A 13,763-nucleotide genomic window follows, 5' to 3' on the forward strand; every position below is an offset into this window, starting at 1 on the left:
AATTTGGTTACCAACTACTCCGTCATGACTGGAGACAGAAGTCTACCTTATTCTTTTTAATAGCTGCATAGTATTCTATTGTGTAGCTACATCTTAATTTATTTAACCAGTCTGCCCTATTTAGGTTGTTTACACTCTGGTCCTTTTACAAATGATGCTGTAATGTACAGGTGCCCTTTCTGATATGTGCAAATACATCACTGCAATAAATTTCCCCAGAATTATTGATGGGTCAAAGAGTACATATTTTAGAATTTACAAAAAGGTCCCTGTTCACAATATAGTATCTTTCATGACTTTGCACATTTAGATTATATCTCTCTCAGGCCTTTTCATTCCATATTCAAGACAGTCCCAATAATTCAGATCACCTTCATACAGAAATTTTGAATTTTTCAATCATTTCAGAAGTCCCTCTATAGATTTTCTACCATGATTACATCCTACTTATAATCCACTACCAGCAGTAAACTCAGCCTTCTAATTTGAGGGCACCATGATTTTGTACTTTCCGTTCCATTTCCAGGTTCATGCTGGTCTTTGGGGTCACAAAAGAAACCCTAGACTGCCTACTTCAGGGAAAAATAAACAAGGACATCTTCTAACGAAATCTATGAGGAGTTCTCTATAAATATTTTTGAGAAAAGAAAAACAAAACGTAATCCCCAAGCATACACATCCATAAACCCAGACGGAAATAAGGGGACTGCACAATGAAAAGATAATACTGTAATCTTAACCAGATAGACTTTAATACTCCATCTAATACTTTCAGAATTAGTTTGTACTATCCCAACACTGAATAATAATATAATTAAGTGATGGCACTAACTTAAAATTCCTCTGTCCTGAATGAGGGAATAATTAAGCATGTTTTCCTTCTCGCTGACACTAAGTAATTAGTTTGCTAGTGTAAGCATGGTCTAAAAGGAGCTGTGGGTGCTTTAAAAATAATCTTTAGTAATGAAAATCTGCAGAAATTTAATTTAGCTTATTCAAATTCCACATCTCTTTGAGGACTGATAATCGCAACAACACAAACATTTAGTGAGTTGTTCCTATGGGCAAGTACCTTGAAGGACTTCAGAAGCATTCTTTTCTTTAATCCTCACAACAGGGTAGGTAAATATCATGATCCCTCTTCTGCAGATGAGGAAATAGGCTTAATGAGGTGAAGTAACTCCCCCAAGGTCATGCAGATGGAGAGCAGTAGACCTCCGGCTTTAACCCAGTTCTATCGGACTCCAAAGCCTGGGCTTTTAACCAATAACGCAGTGCTTCCAGAAGCACTGGAGATTTATAGATTATCTCCATTAGAATAACTGAGTACTTTGTTAGAAGTGTGTATTTTAGTAAGTTACATTCCTTGGAGCGAGACCCAGGAATCTGAATTTTTTACCACTTTCTTAGTTAATTCTGATGTACACTGAAATTTGAGAAATTATTGCACTCTGCTACTGACTCTCAGTGCACACACCAGATTACTTTAGCACTTGGGAGTAATTTTTAAAACTCTAATAGTAGGAGAAGCTTCAACAAAGCTACTACACAGAGTGCCGTCAAAAATCATAATAGTAAAAGAATTTCTGACAGACTTGTATTATGGTTTCACTGTGAGGAAAATAACTTTAAAATTCCAGATTTCATTCTGCTTCTGTTCAGTCAGAAAAAGGAGAAATTAACTTGTTCTTTGCCATCATTTATTCTACAAACATCCCAGAGATCAAATAGGGATTGAGTCAAGGATGGGGTAACCTTGAAGGACAAAAGTGGTAACGTTTTAAATGATAACTTAAATGTTAAAATTATATAACTTTAGATTGAAACCTCTAAGTGCAGCTCAGATTCTGCAAACCGTGAAAATACTTTCAAACTCTTCTAATGTTTGTATAAACTTGAGCGTGGCCCTCTGGGAAAGAGATTGACTGGACTAATGGAAAAGAGCATAGCTTAGTCAGGCTCCAAACCAGCCGCAGCCAGGCTCTGCTCTTACCAGCTATACAGCTTTGGAAAAGTTACTGAACTTTCACTTTCTGTATCCCTAAAAAAGAATGACAATACTTCATGCTACTGAGAATAAACCCATCATGCTTCATGTTCTCTTTCCTCCAGTCATGACCAGAAGTTTAAGCTGGAAGCCCCTCTGGTTATCAATCACTGTGCATGCTCACCCCCATAACGCTCTGCATATCCCCTTGGCTGACCCTGATACCCACACCTTCTCTCTTTCCCAAAAGCTACCACTGGGCCAGAGGAACCCCCACTAGATGATCTCCCTTCCATCCACATCCTCCTCTCTGAAAGTCCCTTCTCCTCTTTAACTACTTACACCTTGACTCTTCGTGGGGACACCAAATTCCCTGAAATCCTTTCAAGAGACAATTTTCTCTTTTACACTTCACTTACCTCAGGTCACAGCCTTCCTCTCCGCTCCAATTCCTGGGATTGTTAGTTCATTCAACAGATAGCTCACCCTTACAACATGTAAGGCATCATGAGTGGGGCAGAAGGAGTCATGAGAAACAAAATAGGCAAAATCTCTACATGGGAAGCTTAAATTCAAGTGGAAAAGAGGGAAACAAGTCAACAAGCAGGCAAACATCATCTTAAATTGTGCTAAGAGACATGAACGATAAAGCAGGAAGTCATAATGAGAATTCTGTGTGAGGGTAGAATACTTAATTCAGATAGAGAGATCAGTGCCATTTTAAGTGGAGCAGCCAGCAAAGAGTGAGGCGGTGAAGAACATTTCAGTCCAACGGGACAACCAGGCCTCTCCAAAGCCCTTGTCTTCCACATTTCCTCAGCAATCCATTCTATGGTCATACCTTGGATCTCGTCACCAGCAGAATCTGAACACTTCCCAGACCAGTAATTGAAACCCACCGTCCTCTGACAATTGCTTTCCTACATCTTGCTTGTTCAGTAGATTCCATCTCCTCCAGAAGTACATTCTCCGTTGACGCTTTCTTTTCACTAACTTCATTCCACTCTCTAATTTGTAACCTTCATTTCTCTTCTTACCCAATTTATAAGCCTGCTCTTTACACATATATTCAATCCCTCGATTCTCCCTCCTCCCTTCAAATTCCCCTGGCAGAATCCCAATCATTCTGCCTATCAAGGGACTATATCTGTGCCAGCAAGAATGGCTAGACACACCCCAAGACAGGCTGGAAATACAATAAATTCATGATCACTAATTTCACATGGATCTTCCACACTGCCCAGCAGTGCTCAAGTCTACAATCGTTCCCTCCCCCACTCTCTAATGACTGTTTAATATCTCTTCCTCTCTCTTCAACATTTCTACCTGACTCTAGACCTTGGCTTTCATGATACCATACTGGAATGGCTTTTCCTCCTATCTTTCTGATGATTGCTTCTTAGATTCTTTTATTACTTGTTCTGATCTAAAGATTGGAGATCTACTTTAGGATCAGACATGGGCCATTTGCCCTCATTGTTCTATGTTCTTCCCAGGTGATCTCATCTATTCCCACCTCCATGCCAATCACTCCCAAATTTCTGTTTCCTAGACCAACCCCCTAGTTTGAAGACCACCATCCTAGTTTGAACCACCACCACTCCTGCTGATATTACTGTAATAGCTTCTGATTGATTTCTCTACTAATAGTTCAATGCCCACATAGTAGCCAGAGTGGTCTTTTTGAGGTATAAATCAGATCATGTCATTCCCTTACTTAAAATCTTCAACAACATCCCACGACTCTCAGAACAAAATCTTAAAACATGGCCTCTGTCTTAGTTTCCTGTCATTTCCATAACAAACTACCAAAAACTTGGAAGCTTAAAACAACAGAAATTTATTCTCTCATAGTGCTAGAGGCCAGGAATCCAAAATCACAGTGTTGACAGGACCACACTCCCTCTAAAGGCTCTAGAGGAGAGTTCATTCCTTTCCTCTTACAGCTTCTAATGCCTTCAGGAGCTCACTGGCTTGTGGCTCCATCACTCCAATCTCTGCCTCTGGCTTCATATGTCCTTCTCCTCTTATCTCCTCTTTGTGTCTCTTTCAAGAATGCTTGCCATTGGATTTAGGGTCCACCTAGATAATTCGGGATGATCTCTTCTCTAGATCCTTAATTACGTCTGAAAAGACCTTTTATTTCCAAATAAGGTCACATTGACAGGTTCTGGGACTAGGACATGGACATATCTTTTGGAGGGCCACCATTTAACCCACTATAGCCTCCAAGGCCTTGCCCAAGCTGCCTCTGCCTTCCCCTGCAACTTCATCTCCCAAAGCTCTCTCTCTTGCTTTGTTTACAGGCTCTGCCCATTCTGGCCTTCTTTTATTTCCTTGATCCAGGACAAGCTCTTTCACACCCTTGGTGTTTGCATATGGTAGTGTCTCTCTCTCTCTCTCTCTCTCTCTCTCTCTCTCTCTCTCTCTCGCACATCTTTGCCTAGCTAACTCCTCTTTCAGGTCTTGAGTTAAATCTAACTACCACAGAGAAGTGTTCTTTGACCCCGCCACAGTTATCTTCCTCCAAGCACCCTGTTCCTTTTCTTTACCGCATTCAACTATTGTCCTGTTTCAAGTTATACCTGCACATGATTTGCTGGTTTACTTGTTAATATTTGTCTCTATCACTGGACTGTGAATTCTCCATACCATCGCAAGAAGCACAACTCTGTATGTACACCCAAGCACAGAACAGCATCTGGCATATAGTAGCATTAACTAAATACAGGAGTACTAAACAAATAGAGTACCTCCCGTTCCCCTTTGAACAGGATAAGATAAGTGCAAATAAATGGCTTAGAATGGTGTCCACAGAGCTGAGGACACCGCTGGCCTGCAGCAGACATCTCTCCCAGGCCAGCCTGGGAAAGTGATCAACCTGGGCACCAAAGGAAAAGTAGTGCCCGATTACTATCAAGTTGGAAGGACTTCTCTAGTCTTCAGTTCTGCCATGGACAACTATGTACCTCAGGAACTCTTTCCACCTTTTATAATAATCTCTACCTCTTGTTCAAAAGGACTGATTGAGGTTTTCCTGCAATTTTAGGAAAAACTCCATATACAAACTGATTTTCATCCACAGCCTAAAACTAAGCTGGGAGATTCACATATCTATATACATATCCAACTTTCTAATTCTGCTTAATTACAAAATTACTCAAGTATTAATAATAAATACTGCTGGCCTGTTTTAAAGTCTAGTATACATAGAGGCACACAGAAAGAGGAATCTTTTCTGGGACACATGAAATTCTCCAGCCTTTTTTGTCCCCCTGAAGTTTTTTGTTTAACTGAGATATAATTCACATACCATAAACTCAGCCTTTTAAAGATTTTGTTTTTTTCCTTTTTCTCCCCAAAGCCCCCCAGTACATAGTTGTATATTCTTCGTTGTGGACCTCTAGTTGTGGCATGTGGGATGCTGCCTCAGCGTGGTTTGATGAGCAGTGCCATGTCCGCACCCAGGATTCGAACCAACAAAACACTGGGCCGCCTCCAGCGGAGCGCGCGAACTTAACCACTCGGCCACGGGGCCAGCCCCTAAACTCAGCCTTTTAAAGTGTATAATTCAGTGTTTCGGGCACTGTTGCCCAAAGTTGTACAACCATTGCCACTAATTCCAGAACATTCTCATCACCACCCTCACCCCCACAAAAAACCCATCCTCCTTAGCCATCATTCTCTACTTCTCGCTTCCTTAGTCCCTGGCAACGACTAATGTATTGTCTTTATGGGTTCCCCAGTGCTTTTTTACACTCATGAAACTGAAACCACTGAGAGATGAAATGATTTGCAAAAGGTTGCAGTCACTTAGTAAGAGAGAAGATTATGACACATATTTATAGTAACTGTTTAAACTGTATAAAAAAAACAAGAGATCAGTGAATATGTTTAGCTCAACTATCCACATCCTAAAAGTGGCCATAAGACATTTGAGGGATAAAGCAGAGGCCTTAGACTGATGATTCTCAGGCAGTGTGTCAGGACGGAGGGAGGCAGGGATGCAGGAATCAGTAAAGAGGAAGAGGAATTGCACTTAGGGACAGGCTGATGCAGAGAGAAGGCTGAGGGAAGTGTGAGGCTAGGCGGTTTATGGCACAGACATATTTCTTTTCAGCCTAGAGTTTTGAAATTGGTGCTAATGTGCACAGGTGCCCACTTGCTTCCTTTTACAGTATCCCTTGATCATTTCCAGTTTATGAGTAGTTAATGCATTAATAGTGCTAACACCACTTCAGAATACTTGCTGGTTAATGACACCTTGCAAAATAACTTTTTTTTTTTTTTTTTGGTGAGGAAGATTGGCCCTGAGCGAACATCTATTGCCAATCTTCCTCTTTTTTGCTTGAGGAAGCTTGTCCCTGAGCTAACATCCATGCCATGCCTTACTCTATCTTATATGTAGGATCCCACCACAGCATGGCTTGATGAGTGGTGTGTGGGTCTGCGCCTAGGATCCAAACCACGAACTCCAGGCTGCTGAAGCAGAGTGCATAAACTTAACCACTACTCCACTGGGCCAGCCCCAGAAATGTGATTGTTTTATATTCTACTGTCTCCATTTTCAAATAAGTAAGAGAATTACAAGCTTAACTTACTTCTGTTACCATCAATAAATCTGTACACAGGAATGGTGATCCCATAGACTAAAATCATCAGAATCCATTTGTAAAAATAATTAGGCACACATTTTATTTTACATGTCTTAATCAATATTACAAATACCATTAACAAAAGGAAAAAAGGATGGAAACCATTCATCACACAGAAAAAAATTCATCGTTCAAAAGAAATTAATCTGAACCTCAACATTCTTTGTGCTCATTTAAAAGTATTATTAAAACAGCAATTCAAAAGAACAAACAAGTCAAAACTAAGTATTTTATTAACTAAAATTGAAACCCTAACCCAACTAAGACTACACAACTTAAAAATAACCTCTTGTCTTCAACCTAGAAAATTTTGATTTGCCAACATATAATAAATACTCAGGAGCCTACTACTGGGTGAGGAGACAAATTTTCTTTTACAAACAAGTTATTTCTGAGTTAGAGAGATTCTGCAGATGCCTAGATTATCTTTTTTTAATGCTAAAAATGCCTATTTAGATAGTCAATCTATTCATAGAATTGGGCACTAAATGACACAGTGACTATTTAAAGTTGAAATTTGTCTACCAAATATTTTACTAAAACTGTTATTAAGCATGTAAATTAACTTAAAAGGTCAAATCTTAATTGTCAACAGCAAAAGACAGCTTTGGTACCAATAAATTAGAAGGAGGGAATCAAAATATATTTTGTTTGCAGTTTCACACTGTGTTTTTGGAATTAAATTGGAAATGCCTATTTGTGAAGATGTGAAAGCCTCATGCTTCTGTCACCTACACTATTGTGAGGAATGAAAGCCGACCCATTCCAAACTACTGATATAAATACAGCACTGCCTAAAATTTCTTCCAAAAAGATTAATGGGTGACACCCTGCAATTTAGGCAAAAGGTAAATAAAGAATTAAGTACTTTACTTTTCAATGTTCCCTTTCTCTTTTGATGGAGCAGTAAGATACTAGAATAAGAATAGTTCCAATAAGTACTTACAGAATATGTCCATTTTAGTTCTCCCATATGATAGGGGGCTAAGAAGAACAACAAAAATAAATAAAAAGAGAAAGGGTGATTTAAAAAAAAAAGGCAGACTGAGCAAGGGGACAGGGTGGGTTTAGGAGAATATCTGCTGCCAATCAACCCTTTTGCAAAATTCAGAGCATTAGTATAAATCCTTCTTAAATTACACCCAGGGCCATGCACATTGCCCATGGAAGCTGGACAATTCTTTTATGATAGACTTTAAGGGTGCTGGATAACTTACAGAAAGTTAACAACACATTTTCATTTTAAGAAGCAAAAGAGAAACAAAGCATTCAAGATACACAGCAATTTTACTTTTTGAAACGGTTACCCTAAAAATATTTCTTAAATTCAGATTTTGCAAAGGTGCTACTCTCCAAGTCACCAAGTAGACACTGAAAAGAACTTCACTTATGAATACTGTGGACTAATTCTTTATGGAGCATGCATTTTTCATAAATCTAGACCAAAGTGGACTAAATGAGATTTAATTCTAAAGTCAGCCTGTGATTTCTGCATCTTACATTAGAATAAAATGAATAAAAATACTTTTTTTAAAGTCTGTTTACCTCTCAAATAATTTAGTTTGGGAAATAGTTATATTCTTAGCCCAAAAGATTACTTTTAGAGTTTGAAACATTAAAGATAGAAACAAAAATTGGTTCAACAATTGTCAAAATGAAATGAATACAACACTGACCACAAGGATTTTCCACTCAATCCAAAATAAACCATGTCAGTTGAGCTCAGCTCACTTAATTTTTAAAAGCATTTCCCTTTTCCAGCTTCAGAACTGGACTGAACGCTGCTCAACAACACGACCTATGTTAAAGGTAGAGAGAGAAAAAGTGTTGTAAAGATCGCACAGTGACTGAATCTGAGAAAGGTGTAACGTACACTTACAACATTTCAGAGCTTGAAGGGAGCTTCAAGATCTAGTTCAGCACTCACGTTTTACAAATAAGAAAACTGAGTCATTTGGTCAAATGATTTGACCAAAGTCACATTCTGCAGCTGAGCCACTCATTCACTCAGTAATCCACTCACCCACTTACTGAAGGCTGTGTGAGTGCCAGGCTTAGGGCTGAAAACTCGCTGGAAGGTGGCACTCGCCATTGCCAAGGCAGTCTTTATTCCTCGTCTTCTTAAGATAAACCCTTAAATGTCCTATTCAGCAAGAACTCCTAGAAGAGTTCCACAGCCTTTGTAGAACTGGGCCCACTTTCAGTTTCACACATTTCAGTAAACACGGTGGGGCTGAACTTCAGAGAGGCCTCAATTGTGTTTACGTTAAGTGATTAAGCATTAACAAAGGGAAGCACAGTATTGTGAATGAGTCCCTCTCCAGTACATTCATAACTTAAGTGCAATCAGAAAATGCCCTACACACACAAACGAGTTCACAGAGAGGACAGCTTACAAAATCAGAGTGATTTGAGGTATCAGTATAGATCAGTTAATCCAATCGCTCAAGTTTACAAAATGTGGAATGTAAATATCTCCCCATTTCATTCAGAGTCCGGTATATTTTTCTGAGATGTTAAAAAGACCTCTAAACTCACATCCAAACTAATGCCCTCTTCCAAAGACACATATATCTAAACCAGGCCTTTCTCTTTAACATGAACTTTCTTCGATTTCTATTTGATTAAAGGAAAACTAGAATAAAAATAAACAAAACCTAAAATTTAATGAGCTGGCTAAAAGAAATTCAACTTCTATGTACAACCAAAATAGCAAATAGAAGCCAAACAGCTCAAACTGCACATTTAGGAGTTTTATTGAAAAATGGGATGTGCAAAAAAAAAAAAATGAGATGTGCAGTGAATTTACCCATCAACATAAATCATCCCTCATTTTGCTTAGACTTTTACATTCTTTAATATTTTAAGTCTGGTACGTAAATGTTTTGTGTATCTCAACTCACAGTCAACTTCTTTAAGGAGAAGTAAGAAACCATATGGACAAAGCTCTTAAATAAAACATCCCACCAGTAAGGCACTTTGAAATATTAAACAGGAGCTCTCTCTGTGCATCCAGTTTCCCTATTCTATACCCAAACGAACCACAGCTTTTACAGAGCCCTCGCAGATGACCTTTGGGTGATTTCTGATAAAACGCGATCTTCCCTGAGGCTCCCTGAAGGCTCTTTGACTTTCCCGAAGCTATTGTCAGCTCAGGCTGAAAGTGCTGTTGTACTCTTCTATTTCTCAAACTTCCAGATTTGATTTTTAGCTAGAGCACGACAAGTTCTCATTTCAACATTCGGTCGGCCCTCAGGTGTCCAATAAGCGCTAAGGCACTGTCCTGAGTGTGGATGAAAAATGGTTCCATCTTCTTTAAAATGCCAAATAATGTTTGCTGGAATAGAGAACCCATCTTTTGGACAATTTTGCATTCCCACATGGTTTTTTTGCTCAGGAACCTCTGCACATAACTCCGTCACAGAATTAAACCTTATTTCTTTCTTTGAAGTATATTCAAAGAATTGATTGCCGCCTTGACCATGGCATCCAAACAGTGAAAGGTTAGCACCTGTAGGGTTGTTGTCAGGAGCATTATAATCTAAACATTCAGAAGGGATCCCCATACTGCGAATAGCTCCGTGCCAGCCTGGCCTATCCTCCGGAACGTGCAAATTAGAAAACACATTTTTCAAATACCAGTCAAAGCTCTTGCACTTCAGTCGTTTTCGTAGTAATTTTCTTTCAGAAATATCACCATAAGCTTCTTTCCGTGCTGGAGGGTTCCGATTGTAAAAATGCTCTTTGTACTCGTCCATCCACACTTCTGCTGCCCGGGCAGTATTCTGGAGGAAATTGGGCCGAGCATATGGTGCCCGTTTCGGGAATACATGGCCCACGTGGGAACAGGGGTGGATCTCCAATTTACCTCCACACTGCCACACCCTAAAAGACAGCTCGAGGTTTTCACCTCCCCACACTTCCATTCCAGTGTCATATGTTCCAAGGTACTCAAAATACTTCTTGCTGACAGCAAACAGTCCTCCAGCCATGGTGGGTGAACTGATTGGGTCAATTCTCGATTTCCGCCTGTCCCTTTCATGTTTGGGGACAGAATGCCACTGGAATGTTAAACGCCAGTCAAAACCACCAATCATGGGCTCCCCAGTCTGCATATAGAATTCAAAAGTATTCCAATCAATGGTGTCTATGACAGGACACACAACTGCCGTTTCATCTTTACTGATCCTTTCCAAAAGTGGTTCCAACCAACCAGAATTACACTCACAGTGACAATCCAAGAAAGTGAGGACATCCCCAGTGGCAAAAGTGGCCCCAATCAGACGGGCCCTGACCAGCCCCTCTCGCTTATTTGTTCTAATCAAGCGGACTCTATCAAGATTGCTGATATAAGTTTCAAGTTGTGTCTTCAAATAAACTCTGTCACTCAAGTCATCGACTAAGATGATCTCCTTCAAAAGGACTGCAGGAGAAGTTTCTAGAACACTGTGGATGGTGCGGAGCAGAGTCGACCAGGCTTCATTATAAAAAGCAATAACAACAGAGGTGGTGGGAAGTTTCCTATAGTTGAACTTCTGGGATTTACACTCATACATTCTTTTATCCTCTATGTGGCGGTGGAGGGAGATCCTGTCACTGAGGTAAATATTAATGGCATATCTCTCAATGAGTTCTTCTTGCTGCTTCAGTTCCCCCTCGTTGAGCTGGAGTTTGCTGGCTTTCCCCCACTCCCCAAGTGCATGGGAATCCGCAGGGGGCTTCTCATAAAGCGGTCGAGACAAATCCTCTGCCTTGTCCCCAGGGTCGGAGATCTGTCTTGATCCCCAATCCCTGGCCTGGCCGGTTCCCGGGGAGGCATGGAAAGTGGAGACCGAGACTTCCACCAGGATATAGGCCACCGTTAAAAGCGCCAGCAGCAGGCAGCTTTTGCCAGCCCAGGTCCACCTCACGGCCATCCGGATCCTCATGGCTGGGAGCAGACGCGGTCACCGGAGTCACAGGCAGAGAAGGGCTGCGGGATCCGCAGCTGGAGTCGGCGGCTCAGGTAGGAGCGACCTTCGGAGCAGGTTCCTCCTTTCCAGCCACAGAGGCTGCCCAGGGGTCACCTGAGACCGCTCGGCCCCGGCCCCGGCACAGCCCCCACTCCTCTCTCCCCACTTCCTCCTGCTGCTCTCACAACTTTTCACAAACTCTCCAGCCAACACCCCACCCTCCCGGGGCGGAGGACCAACCCCTCCCCTGCCCGCTCGCTCCTCCTGCTGGTTGGTTCGCGAAAGTCGCCGGCTGGGTTCGGGGCGGCCGGCGACCCTGCGAGGCGGCATGGGGAGGGGGCCGGGTAGGGGTCGGGGTCGGGGGGGGGGGGCGCGGGCGCGGGCTGGAGGCCCCCCGGCTCCGACTGCCCCCGCCGCCGCGCCGGACTCCGAGTCTCGGGCCCCGCGGGTCCTCCCTTGCTCTCCCGGGACCCGCGAGGACAGAGAAGGCAAGGTTCCCGCCCAAGTGAGCGGCGGCCCTGTCACAGAAAGCAGCCGTCTGTCACTTACCCAGCTGTTGGCCGTGCGGGCTGAAGTCCGCGGAGGTGATCGCAGCTTTGTGGCCCTTGAAGTAACGTTCCAGAACCGGGTCCTCCTGGGAAGGAAAGTTGTCGCGCTGTGAGCGCAGGTGCGGCGCTCGCGTCGGGGGGGCGGGGATCGGCGCGGTCCCCTCCGCCCGGCCCGGCCCGGGAGCGGCCGCCCTCGCCCGCGGAGCCGGCGGCAGCCTCCATGCTGACCCCGGCGGCTGGCGGGAATGCTCGCTCCCGGGCCGCCGGCCGCGCGGGCCCAGGGCCGGGTCCGGCTGGCGCCTTTTCAAAACCCTCCGCGCTGATTCTGACGCAGGCGTCCCACGGGAAGCCGCAGAGAACTTGGGGGCCGCGGGGCTGTCTGGCTCTGCCGGAGCTCCGGGACTCGGGGAGGAGCGCCCGGCGGCCCGGGAGCAGAGCGGGGGACACGGGCGCCCCGGGCGAGGGGCGAGGACCTAGCGGCTCGGGACCTGGCGCCGACACCTGCCTCCACCGCCCGCCAGGCCCCGGCGCGCCCCCAATCTGGCCCCGCAGCCCGCAGGACCGGCTCTGGGGAGGCGCCCCCAGCCCGTCCTTACCGGGGCGGAGGCCATGGGGGAGCGGGCGGCGCCGGGCTCCTGCTGGTGGGGGGGAACCTGGGGAAGGGGGACGGGGAGGAGGGGGGAGGGACCGTGCGGCGCCCGGAACCGTCTGGCCGCAGCTGCGGCGCCTCCCGGTCACTACAACAACGGCGGCCCAGTCAAACCCCGCGCTCCAGGCATGGCCAGCCGAGCCCCGAGGTTCCCCCGGCGCCGGAGAGAGCCGGGCCTCCGCCAGCTGACAGGAGGGATGCCTGGGGGTCAGGGCGACCGCACAGCAAAGCCGACGTTTACTAACACTCGCGCTGCCCCTAGCTGGACGCCCGGAAAGAAGGGAATAACCGGCATAGGAATGAGAGCGATGGGAGCGAGCGGAGAATGAATTTGTGATCGATGCAATCAGAGTTCTATTGCACGTTAAAGGGACAGCGCCCGCGAATTTCAAACAGGTGCGGGCCAGCTTGTTGTGATGGGAAAGGAGCTTTGATGTGAAGTGGGGCAGCTCTCTCGTTATTAAGCTACGCAATCCTCTGGAGGACAGATTTGAATTTATTTAATCACTGTTTTTCACACACTGTCCTGCGCGATTTGTAAATATGCTGGATAAACGTGATGAATGAGTGAACGTTGTGCATCCACTTAATGTTTTTCTGCTATGTGTTTCTACTCTAATCTGCTGATTTGTGTATGTGTTGGAGGAGCAGACTTATACAGCACCATATTTAAAGTCTTTAGGAAGATTTAGAAACACTTTTGTTTTGTATAAATTGTTAGGCCACATAGTATCTCTATCCGTTTCTACAGCAGGTTTTCTTAGACATAATATCATTTGAGCTTCAGCAACACTATGAAGTTGATAGAGTTACAAAATGTCACCAACGTTTACAAATTATAAGCTCGATTCTTAGATATTTTACATATAATTGTCAAAGATTATGCAGAGACAGCTCTTCCAATTCCTAGTTCATATCCTTTTCTACTCTGTCTCAAAGCGTGAAGGACTCAGCCAAAAATTACATATAGAA

At 43.8% G+C, this 13,763-nt stretch overlaps 2 protein-coding genes across 6 annotated transcripts in view; both read right to left on the reverse strand.

The window, feature by feature from the left end:
- The window catches only part of POC1B (POC1 centriolar protein B), a 92,046-nt gene extending 79,442 nt beyond the window's left edge, over positions 1 to 12,604 (reverse strand). Inside the window, exon 1 of one of the 5 annotated variants that reach the window (XM_044743951.2) lies at positions 12,144 to 12,604. The gene's annotated coding sequence lies outside the window, so the exon portion shown is untranslated. Of the gene's footprint in view, positions 1 to 8,665; positions 8,805 to 12,143 lie in introns of those variants that run through there. The other 4 variants (XM_014863997.3, XM_044743958.2, XM_070507044.1 and 1 more) reach the window with 4 other exon arrangements.
- On the reverse strand, positions 8,820 to 11,799 carry GALNT4 (polypeptide N-acetylgalactosaminyltransferase 4). Its single transcript, XM_014863994.3, has one exon. The coding sequence runs from the start codon at positions 11,568 to 11,570 to the stop codon at positions 9,822 to 9,824; it is 1,749 nt and encodes a 582-aa protein (XP_014719480.1). The 5' UTR covers positions 11,571 to 11,799; the 3' UTR covers positions 8,820 to 9,821.
- Positions 12,605 to 13,763: the final 1,159 nt, after the last annotated feature.

The sequence above is a fragment of the Equus asinus genome, chromosome 4 (assembly GCF_041296235.1).
Source record: "Equus asinus isolate D_3611 breed Donkey chromosome 4, EquAss-T2T_v2, whole genome shotgun sequence".
NCBI lineage: Eukaryota > Metazoa > Chordata > Mammalia > Perissodactyla > Equidae > Equus > Equus asinus.

Bases quoted from the DNA above. Each gene is read 5' to 3' on its own strand.
- GALNT4 (XM_014863994.3), bottom strand. From the start codon at position 11,570: ATGAGGATCCGGATGGCCGTGAGGTGGACCTGGGCTGGCAAAAGCTGC.